At 34.1% G+C, this 12256-nt stretch overlaps 1 protein-coding gene across 1 annotated transcript; it reads left to right on the top strand.

The window, feature by feature from the left end:
- The first annotated feature begins 694 nt into the window (after positions 1 to 694).
- Positions 695 to 11197, top strand: LOC131649063 (protein argonaute 8-like). Its single transcript, XM_058918809.1, has 9 exons — positions 695 to 807; positions 897 to 930; positions 1009 to 1124; positions 1405 to 1541; positions 1636 to 1733; positions 1830 to 1927; positions 2081 to 2246; positions 2363 to 2476; positions 10919 to 11197. The coding sequence occupies exons 1-9, from the start codon at positions 695 to 697 to the stop codon at positions 11195 to 11197; spliced, it is 1155 nt and encodes a 384-aa protein (XP_058774792.1).
- The last annotated feature ends 1059 nt before the right edge of the window (positions 11198 to 12256 follow it).

Genomic DNA, 12256 nt, shown 5'->3' with positions numbered 1-12256 from the left:
TTGATGTGTATTTTGAGTCTAACGTAGTTTTGTAAGATTGATATGTTTCGGTTATGTGTCGTTGATCATTTTTTGTCAATTCTATTTTTGTTGTTGTTGATTTAACTTCAATTTGCTTTTCTTGATGATAATTTCGAGTCTTAGTAATTTCGTAAGATCAATTTGTTCATATTTTGGTAATTCTGTTTTTGCAATTCTTCATTTAACTTCATTGTGATTTTCTTGATGTGTGCTTTGAGCCTAACGTAGTTTTGTAAGATTGATCTGTTTCGGTTATGCGTCGTCGATCATTTTTTTGTCAATTCTATTTTTTGTGTTGTTGATTTAACTTCAATTTGCTTTTCTTGATGATAATTTCGAGTCTAAGTAATTTCGTAAGATCAATCTGTTCATATTTTGGTAATTTTGTTTTTGCAGTTCTTCATTTAACTTCATTGCGATTTTCTTGATGTGTATTTTGAGTCAAACGTAGTTTTGTAAGATTGATCTGTTTCGGTTATGCGTGGTTGATCATTTTTTGTCAATTCTATTTTTGCTGTTGTTGATTTAACTTCAATTTGCTTTTCTTGATGATAATTTCGAGTCTAAGTAATTTCGTAAGATCGATTTGTTTTTTTGGTTATCTGATTTTGGTTATATGTTTTTGCTGTCATGTCAGGACATGGATACACAAGAAAATAAAAAGCTGACACCCATGGCTAGGAGTGAATTAGGGTCAACCACAATTAAACTGAATTTGTTGATCAATCACTTTAAAATGAATTTAACAAACCCGGTGACATTACTAAATATTTCACACAATACAGTGTATGTGTATATACTTTTCTTCGTAAGTATTAATATTTCTTCTACTCTATTAATATTTCTGATCGTGTATGTGTATTATATTTTTGTAGGTTGATATTTCTTATCCTGGTCAAGGGTATAGAAGTATATTGAACAACCTGGGAAAGGATACTCGTAGAGACATACTGAATAAACTTTACCGAACTCATTTGTTTTGATCAGTTGAATGATAAAGATTTTGCATACGATGGTTCAAAAGCATTACTCACTCTTGGCTCTCTATCTCAGAAAGACGAGCTTGAGTTTGATGTTGTTCTCAAAGATGTAGCATCAAACAGGTTAAAATATGTGAATGTTGGTTTTTGAATGTGAGTTTTTCTTGGTCAGTGTTGTTTATGATATTTAAGTTTTTCATTCTATAGGAATAATTGTAACCAGATTACTGCTGTAAGTAGATCGACGAGATATAAAGTTACAATCAAATTTGTCTCCAGTTTCCGTCTGCACTCTAATAGTGAGAATTCTAGATAAGCAATCATGGGGCTTGATATTATACTGAGGCATCATGCTGGCATGTGCGTTGTCTAACTTTATTTAATTATGTAATATCTATCGCAGAGGTGGTTTTCGTCTAGGCCGCAATTACTTCCCCAATGATGATAGACGTCTCGATCGTATGAAAGATGACATGTTTCGTGCCTTAGGGAAATTTGCAAGCTTTAGAACAACACAAACCGACCTTTATCTCAATATAGGTAGGTTGTGCAAAAGCTGGCACATAAACATATACATCCCTAAATATATGTTTGTTATTATGATGTTGATTCCTTACTTATAATATTTGTTTAGATATGTCAACAACGATTGTCTTTCCTCCGACAGTTCTCGATTTCTTGGCTTTTAATCAAAATACTACTGCTAGTGGTCTCTCTATTGACTGGAAAAAGGTAACCAAGTGATATGAACCCTTCTTAATTTTTCATTTAATTGTTTGTTGTTATTGTTATATCAAGACCTGGTCCTTTGTATATTTTAATGTATAGGCTACAGAGACTCTACAAAATTTAAGAATACAAGCCACTCACTCAAAGAGAGAGTATGTGATTACTAGGCTTAGTGATCTCTTATGTGAAGATAAAATGTAAGTTTTTTATATAACAATATAGATTACTTTTGATGATATGGTATCCATTTATTAAGATAAAATAATAACACAACACACTCCTTCTCCTTAATAGGGACTTTTGTTTTCTAGTTTTTACTTTAATTATTAATGGAGAGGTGTGTTCTGTAGGTTTAGTATGAAGAAGAAAATGGACGGGATTGGAGAAGTCTATTTTAAAGAGATAAGTGTTTTTAAATATTTCACCGAGAGGAAGGCGATCTCGCTGACGTATTCTGATAAATATCCGTGTGTTAATGTTCGAAAGCCCAACATACTAGTTTATCTACCAATTGAGGTAGATTAGTGGTTTTATATTTTGTTGTGTCTACCTGTATAGAAATAATTAATTTGAAACTCTAATTTCACTTTTTTTTCTCTCCTGAAAATCTGACTAACATGGCTTTTTTCTAGCTTTGCATGCTTTCTCTTAAACGGTACATCGAAGATCTTCAGTGTTACCAACAAGCATCTTTTGTTATGCATTCGAGACTCTCGCCACAACGACGAAAGGCTGCTTTGTCTCATGTAAGTATAATTACTATATATATTGAATATTGGTTGTTATCTTTTTTTTTTATAAGCGGTGAATTTTGTATCAAAATCAAGCACTAGGGTGCTTAACCCAAATACAACCCAGAAAACAATTTGAAATATAGACGAACCAACTTAAAACCTACATGAAGAGAGATAAAAGACTAGCAAACCACATATTCTTATCGATATTCAAAGAACCTAGTTGCCTAGCTTCAAAACTAGACAAAACTTGAACCACATCCGCCTTCCACATTGTTAAAACCCCTCCTGATCTGCCACAAGCCTTCTTCGAAAAATATAATAAAATTTGAAAATACAGAAAATTGAGTTTTTTTCGGAAAAACAAAAAATCGAGTTTCTTCAAGAAAAAATTAAATATCGATTTTTTATTTGAAAAAAACGAAAAAAATAGAGCTTTTTTGGAAAAACAAAAAACCGAGCTTTTCGGATGCAATCAAGCTTCTAATTGAACACAATTTTGCCGAATTCCTGCTCCCTCTTATGTTATAGGATAAACCATTCATTTAGAACCTGATTTGTAAGCTTCCTTCTGCTGAGTCGATATGTGCACCTTTTTACCCTAGGACTCTAAACGTCTAATATCAGCTATATAATGTTTATCATCATTGCTTCCTCGGATGGCCAATTTTGAACTTTTTTTCCAGATTTTTGATGCCACCAAAACTTGCTTCTTCTTCCAAAACCTATGCTAAGTTAAATGTGTGTATTATTTGATTTTATTTTTACAGAAGTGAAGGGGAGAGGTTTGCATGCACCACAGTTATGTATATTTCATCATTGCTTAAAGAATCACAATTAAAACTCTTTTTAATAAGTTAACTTCATTTATATAATTTACCGTTTTATTTTTATTTCAGTTGATGTTTAGAGATTTTCAATGTTTCTCTCCCAATAATGGGAAATGGAGTTTCCGTAGCAAGGTATTCAACTCAGTTTTATTTTTTATTATTTTAATACTACCACTTGTTTCTGATGTTAAATAATGTTACAGACATTTGTGCAAATTGATAAAATATCAAACTGCGCTGTGGTTGATTTTTTGCCTGCGCTATTGATCCTCTGCGACATTTTGTGACTAAACTCATTGAGTTGGAAGATATAAAGGAATTGTAAGTTCACTTACAATTTGTTTAATTACATTCTTAAAAAATGTAACTCATTCTCACTTGTGGAAAAACAAAAAATCGAGTTATTCTGAAAAAACGAAAAAAAATATTTTTTTTGGAAAAGCTATAAATCGAGTTTTTTTTCAGAAAAACGAAAAACTCGAGTATTTTCTGAAAACGCGAAAATCGAGTTTTTTTCAAGAAAACAAAAAAATCAAGTTTTTTCTGAAACACGAAAAAACTCAAGTTTTTTTCGGAAAAACAAAATAAACGAGTTTTTCAGAAAAACGAAAAAAAGTCGAATTTTTTTTAGAAAAAGGAAAAAGTCGAGTTTTTTTCGGAAAAACGAAAAATCAAGTGTTTTTCGGAAAAACGAAAAGTCCAATTTTTTTTGGAAAAACGAAAAAAACGAGTTTTATTCGGAAAAATGAAAAGCCGAGTTTTTTTTCAGAAAAACAAAAAAATCGAGTTTTTTCGGAAAAATGAAAAAATCTAGGTTTTTCGATAATTTTAGTTTTTTCGGAAAAACAAAATAATCGAAGTTTTTAGAAAAAACAAAAAATCGAGTTTTTCAGAAAAACCAAAATATCTAGTTTTTTCTGAAAACAAAAAAGTCGAGTTTTTCGGAAAAACGAAAAAAATCGAGATTTTTTTGGAAAAACGAAACATCGTGTTTTTTTGGAAAAATGAAATATCGAGTTTTTTTGGAAAAAAAATCGGGTTTTTTCGGGGGGGAAAAAATATAGGTTTTACTAAAAATAGAGTTTTTTCGAAAAAAAACAAAAAAATCGAGGTTTTTCAAAAAACCAAAAAAGCGAGTTTTTTCGAAAAAATGAAATATCAAGTTTTTTTGGAAAAACTAAAAAATCGAGTATTTTCGGAAAAACGAAACATCTTGGTTTTTCGAAAAATCTATTGTTTTCGGAAAAACGAAAAAAAATCGAGGTTTTTCAAATAAATCAAGTTTTTCGGAAAAAGGAAAAATCACGTTTTTCCGGAAAAAAAACAAAAAATCGAGTTTTTTCGAAAAAATCAAATTTTTTTGGGAAAACCAAAATGTCAAGTTTTTTTTCAGAAAATTGAAAAGTCGAGTTTTTATTGGAAAAACGATAAATCTAGTTTTATCGAAAAAATGAAAAAGTCGAGTTTGTTTTCCAGAAAAACAAAAAATTCAATTTTTTTCATAAGAACGAAAAAAATATTTTAAAATATTTAATTTTTTTTATGAAATTTAAAAAAATAATTAAGAATTTTTTAATTATTTTTTAAATGGATGGATTGGATGGATTTTATTCTTTAATGGATGGATTGGATTGGATTTTTATAAAGAGAGTTTAGTGGATTGGTATTGGATTAATGGATTGGTTTGGTCCATCCATTAACCATCCAATCGATCCATTTTGCCATACACAAAGAGCCAGCTTATAGTAGTTGTTGACCTCCTGTCATTCGTGTACTGCACATGTTTAATGTAATTGGTACAACTCATACTGAGCTGTCAAAGTTTCTGCTATGTATCCTTCCTGAAGGGAATTCAGATCTTTATGGTTGGTTGTTTGATTTATTTACAAGCCCTTCGGTGTTACTAATGCGCCGGGAGTATTCATGGAGTACATGAACCGTATTTTCCATACTTACTTGAATCGGTTCGTGGTGGTATTCATTAATGACATTCTTATTTACTCTAAATCCGAAGAAGAGCATGAAGAGCATATGAGAATTGTGTTGTAAGTTCTGAAAGAGAAGCAGTTGTATGCCAAGTTGTCTAAGTGTGAATTTTGGTTGCATGAAGTTAGTTTCCTTGGTCCTATCATTTCTGGCAGTGGCATTGTTATGGATCCTTCTAAAGCTGGTGTTGTGTTACAATGGGTGACTCCGAAGTCAGCTACTAAGAGTATAAGCTTCTTGGGTTTAGCCGGTTACTATAGACGGTTTATCGAAGGATTTTCTAAGTTGGCACTTCCGTTGACAAGATTGAGTTGCAAAGGGAAGGCTTTTGTGTGGGATATTCAATGTGAAGAAAGTTTCAATGATTTGAAGAAGAGGTTGACGTCGGCTCCGATTTTGACTTTGCCTAATTCAGGAGAGCCTTTTGTTGTGTACTGTGATGCTTGCCTGATGGGGTTAGGTGGTGTGCTTATGCAGAATGGTAAAGTGGTTGCTTATGCGTCTAGGCAGTTGAGGACCCATGAAAAGAATTATCCTATGCATGATCTTAAGTTGGTTGCAATGGTCTTTGTGTTAAAAATTTGGAGACATTATCTTTATGGTTCTAGATTTGAAGTGTTTAGCGATCATAAGAGTTTGAAGTACCTTTTCGATCAGAAAGAGTTGAATATGAGGCAACGAAGGTGGCTTGAATTGTTGAAGGAGTATGATTTCGATTTGAACTATCATCCCGGAAAAGCTAATGTTTTGGCCGATGCTTTAAGCCGAAAGACTTTGCATATGTCGGCTATGATGGTTAAAGAGTTGGAGTTGATTGAGCAGTTCTGAGACTTGAGTTTGGTTTGCGAAGTGACACCGCATAGTGTTATGTTAGGAATGTTAAAGATTAACAATGACTTTCTTGACAATATCAGAGAGGCTCAGAAGTTTGATGTGAAGCTGGTGGATTTGATGGTAGGAACCGATCGACTTAAGAATGATGATTTCAAGTTAGATGCACGTGGTGTGTTGAGATTCCGAGATCGTATTTTCATTCCTAATGATGAAGATATTAAGAAAGCGATTCTTGAAGAGAGTCATAGAAGCAATTTGAGTATTCATCCAGGATCTACAAAGATGTATCAAGACTTGAAGGGTTTGTTTTGGTGGCCTGGTATGAAACGTGATGTGGCGCAGTTTATGTATGCTTGTTTGACTTGTCAGAAGTCAAAGATCGAACATCAGAAGCGTGCAGGATTGATGCAACTGTTAGAAGTTCCATAATGGAAATGGGAGAGCATTTCGATGGACTTTGTAACGGGATTACCTAATACCTTGAGAGGATTTGATTCGATTTGGGTGATTGTTGATAGGCTTACGAAGTCGGCACACTTTATACCTATTAACATCACATTTCTGATTGCGAAGTTAGCATAAATATATGTCAGGGTGATTGTGAAGTTGCATGGTGTACCTTTATGTATTGTGTCGGTGTAACTCGGTGGGAGAACTGACTTTTTTGAAATGTTGCGGATAGCAAGAGTCGCCACCGACTTTTATTTTATCCAATTAGGAAAGGCTAAAAGAACAAGAAAGACCTTTGAAAGATTTTGAGTTCGGGGGATAGGTTATACAAAGGGAAGGTGTAAGCACCCTTTGTATCCATGATTATCTCTGGGCTCTTAATTGCTTAGCTCACTTGTTTGTTTGAATTGTTTGAAAGAGTGTCATGTGTGAATTGAAAAGATTTGAATAAGGACTTTAGCTTGTAAATAAGCGTGACCTTTTTGAATTGATTTGAAAAAGGGGTGTGAAAAGCAATATGAGTTTGAATAGTGAGTAAGCAGTTAAAAACACCTACCCTAAGTTTAATGTCTTTCTGTTCTTTAAGATTTTCGTTTGAAAGGGCTATCCATACCATAAGGAGGGTAGGTAGTCTTTTCATTGGATGTATCGGGTTATCGAGGGTCATCGTTTGCCATAAGTCTATCCATACCATAAGAAGGGCAGGAAGTCTTAGGAAAGGACGAATAGTCATTTTTAGGCAACCAGTAAAGATACCTTGGCATTCGAAGGGACGATCATCATTTATCGAGGCAACATCGAGGGACAAGATCATTTTTAATCGTGGGCAACTCGAAGGGACTATGATCTTTTATGATGATTTTTCATAGGCAGCAAGCTAAGGTATCCCTACGCTCGAAGGGACTTGACTATTATTCAAAGGAAGCATAAGAGGAGTTACCCTAAAGGTGAGTGTGTGAACAGTAAAATGAGTGTGTTGGATTCAAATATTTTATCTTAGAATTAGCGGGCTAACGGTTCAATTAATTGTTGTGTCACTCCCTATTTTACTAACCACGCAGTTAATAGCAGTTATAATGTGCAAAAATTAAAATGCGGAAAGATAAATCCTAAGCTATTACAAGGCTTCGAGGGGGGGGGGAGACACATAGCCAAAAACCCGGGGAAAAGCGAAAAAGTAAAGTGCGGAAAATAAATCCTAATTACTATTACATCAAAAATAGCTTACGACCTATACATGTTCTAGAATTTAAATGGCGGAAATTAAATAATTCAATAAATATACATGCGACATTCAAGTGATTTTGAGATGAGAAGAGAATTGCGAGAAATAGGTTTAGTAAAAGATTTAGGTCAGTAATTAATTGAAACCTAATTACTAATTTTTGTTAAATTAACCTAATTCTATGTTAATTAACCTAATTAAATTAAAGCCTAATTTTAATAAATCAAAACTTATTTTAATCAATTTATCTAACTAAATTAATTATATGTAAAATAGAAATTAACCTAAACGTATTTTACCTAAGATTGAATCCTAATTACTAACTAATTGATTATTAAATCAACTAATTAACCTAACTAATTAAATAGGAAACCTAATTATACTAAATTAAAATTAAGTGGGAAAATTAACTAATCAAAACCTAAGTCTAAGTGGTTGGTTAATTAGTAAATTGGTAAAAAGAAAAATAAAAAAAAAGTTAGTAAGGAAAACAAACAAAATTAACCTAGGAAAAGAAGAGACCAAAGAGCTGCATGCGCTGGGATTCCATATGGACAGCTTCTGAGGGTGTGTTGTGGGGAGCTTTCCTGGGGCGTCGGATTTGGTCGCTGGGGAGATCTAACAGGAGGTGCGTCATGAACCTGCGCTAATTGGCTGTGTTGGATCTGTAGGCAGACATAACAAATAAATCATCAAAAAGAACTGTCTCGCGTGGGGTTCGAACCCCCGTCCTTGTGGTTATAACGCTTTTGCCTTTGCCACTTGTACCAGATTTATTAACTAATAATATAATGCTTACAAAAACATAAATAAAAACAAAACAAGGAAATTAAACGCTGGTCAGAGCGGGTCCCACAGTGGCATGCGTTATCAAATCAGACGTGGAGAGAAAGAGATTTGGATTTTGACCAGCCAATTAGGGAAGGAGAGAGGAAAGGGAAATTTGACTGGCCAATCATGGGTAGCCCACGAGTCAACAACACTATTCACTATCTTCTTCAATTTTTCCCACGAGTTAGCTGCGAATTTTCCTTTAGAATTTGCTGCGACTTTTCTTGCGACATTCCATGGCTGTTCCTACAAAAATTCAAACTCAAAAAGGACACGTTAATCAAGATCAAAGAGCACCCAGATCCCCTAATTAAGGTTCTCTGAGTCCATTGGTGGTGGTGTTTTGATCCAAAACCGCCTGCAAAAGGGGAGACCGAAAGTATCTTCTCTTGAGCCCTAATAATGGTGGTTTACACCATAGCCCTTAAAGCTTCGTCTTGAACGTTCTAACCTGGTCTAAACAACGTCACAGACACGTTAACATCACCATATCACATTAAAACACAACAAAATATGATACACGAAAATTTGAAAGATGAATACAAGAGATGCACATAGTGTACGCGTTTAGCACATGCATGAGCCTTACCAACTACCTGGGCTTACCATTTGGGCACTCAGTAACGTATTGGAATGGATGTGATGCATTGAAAGTTGCTGACAAATTCTTTGTATCGTGCCCTATCTTCTTGAATTTTTGGAAGTCTTATTAGGGTTTCTTTTGCTCAGATTTTTCGCCCTCTAATCATCTGAACATATTTAGTATATATAGGAGCATGAATTAGGTCAAATATTTGACTTGGACTTTAAGTTTTTTGATGACTTGGAAATATGAAAAGATTTGATTGAATTTTGATTGGAAACTTTCTATTTTTGGCTTCAATTTTGATTCAATCTTTCTCACTCAGTCTCACATGATTTATAGGTCAATATTTGATTGAGAAATTTATCAATACCATATCTTTTATATTTATCATTATTTCTTCATTAAATTTTGAATTAAAATGAATATAATTCAAAATAAAAATAAATAATAATGCTAATAATAAAAAAGATGGCGTGGTGGGATCTTAGATACTTCATGAATATATTTAAAACCCAAAACTTTGGCCCATTAAGTGAAAAATTCAAATTTGCTCACTATGACCTTCATGCACTTTCTCAAAATTTGTCAACTTCAATAAGTCATAACTCCCTCAATTTTTATTGTATGGAGGTGTTCTAGTACTTTTTGGAAAGCCCAAGATGTCCTCTACAAGCCACTTTGGAACATTTTTTGCATTTGAGGATTTTATCTTGAAGATATGGCTCCTGAAAAAAAAGCTTTTTGCGAGCTTCTAGAAGGACCTGTAATGTTTTTGCTGATATCTCTCAAATGGTGTATTTCTTGGTCTTGTGCCCAACATCAAAGTTGTAGATAATCCAATTTCCGTGAGAATGAGCTTTGGTTGAGGAATTTCTGATAAAGTATGAGAGACTTATGGCCAGACAAAGTTGGGTTGACTTTTAGTCCAAAACCCTAATTTAGCAACTTCTACTTTGGTGGATTTATGATCTTTCCTTGATGAATCATGATCAAACCTTGATAAAATGATGAATGTAACTTCATATTCTTGATGTTGACCAAAAATCTCGACTTTTGACTGTACTTTGACCATAGTTGACTTTTATGTTGAAATAGTCGTTTATTGATCAATTGAGCAGTTGAAAGGGCATTCTTATGAATCAGAGCTTGAAATATAGTGGGAAAGTTTTGGGGTATGACATTCGGATAGAGATCCTAGGTTTACTTTCGATTTCTGGAAAGGTTTGCAAGAGGCGTTGGGTTCTAAGTTGAGGTTGAGTACGACGTATCATCCACAGACAGATGGTCAGATCGAAAGGACTATTCAGTCATTAGAGGATTTGTTGAGAGCATGTGTTCTTGAGCAGGGAGGTTCATGGGATACTTATCTTCTGTTGATTGAGTTCACTTACAATAACAGTTACCATTCTAGTATTGGGATGGCACCTTTTAAGGCATTGTATGGTCAGAGGTGTAGGACTCTATTGTGTTGGCATGAATCGGGTGAGAGTGTGGTACTTGGGCCTAATATTGTTAGGGAGACTACGGAGAAAGTGAAGCTTATTCAAGATAAGATGAAAGCTTCTCAAAGTAGGCAGAAAAGTTACCATGACAAGAGAAGAAAAGATTTGGAATTCCAAGCTGGTGATCATTTGTTTTTGAGGGTCACACCTGTGATTGGTGTCGGGCGAGCTCTGAAGTCTAAGAAGCTCACTCCTCGCTTTATTGGTTAGTATCAGATATCGGATCGGGTTGGGAAGGTTGTTTATCGTGTGGCGTTACCGTCAAATCTTGCTAATTTGCACGATGTGTTTCATGTGTCACAACTCCGAAAGTATGTTTCAGATCCGTCTCATGTGATTCAGATAGACGATGTGCAAGTGCGTGATAATCTCACAGTGGAGATGATGCCTGTGCGAATTGTGGATCGTGAGATGAAGGTTCTTAGAGGTAAGGAGTTTGCGTTGGTGAAAGTTGTCTGGTTAGGAGCTGCTGGCGAAAGCTCGGCCTGAGAATTGGAGAACAAGATGCGAGACTCCTATCCCAAATTGTTTGAATCAGGTAAATTTCTATTTTCGAGGACGAAAATAATTCAAGTGGGGGAGAGTTGTAACGCCTGATTATTTGATTATTTATTTAATTAAATATTATTATATTAATATTAGTATTTTTGTTATTATCGATCGATAATAATTTTATTTGTGGTGAATTAATCTATTTTACCGGTAGAATATCGTTAAAAATAGTATTTTAATTCATTTTTGAGTTAATGAGCTTATTGGGCCTATTTTGGCTAAGTGAAGATTAGTGAAGGGGGTGTTAACTCTTAGGCCCAATGTTATAGAAAGAATAGGTTTAGTGTTAGTGATAGATTGAGGGAAGGTAGAGAAACCAGAAAAAGAGAAAAATCATTTGGAAGAGAGGAGGCTAGGTCTTGAAGAGGAGAAGCAAGCTTAGAGAGATTCCAATCCAAGTGCTAGGATTTGTAGAGTTTTCTTTAATCCAAACAAGGTAAGGGTGGGATTCTCTTCCTATAATGGGGCTTATGAATAATTGTATGTTAGGGATTAGGGTATAGTTTGTCGTTAATTTTGCTTTCTGTTACCGCTGAAATTGCTGTTGATGTATTGAATTTGAAAAGAGAAATGACGCTAAGAAATTGAATGGGCCTTTGACGACAGGCACCGTCCCCATGTGACAACCAGCACGTCAAGCTTATGACGACCGGCACGGCCCTTGGAGGCCTTTGACGACCGGCAGAGTGCCATATTAATTTTCTTTTCATTTCTACTTCATGACGTGCTGGTTCTATTCCCTTTCCGTCATTTTGTGTTCTTGCTATTTCATATACATATGCTATTTAGTTTCATTGTTCCCTATTATTACTTAAGATATATATAGATATATATATATATATATATATATGATAATTGCGTTTTATACTATTGCTGGGGGTGCTGTTTATTTTGTTTTATGTTCTGTTTTCTTACATGCGCCTTGATAGTCTCCTATTTGTATAACGTTAGTTACTTGATATATATATATATATATATATATATATATATATATAT

Source organism: Vicia villosa, linkage group LG2 (genome assembly GCF_029867415.1).
Source record: "Vicia villosa cultivar HV-30 ecotype Madison, WI linkage group LG2, Vvil1.0, whole genome shotgun sequence".
In the NCBI taxonomy this organism is placed as follows: domain Eukaryota; kingdom Viridiplantae; phylum Streptophyta; class Magnoliopsida; order Fabales; family Fabaceae; genus Vicia; species Vicia villosa.
Note: the sequence above shows the minus strand (reverse complement) of the source record. Positions and strands in the feature narration are given on the sequence as shown.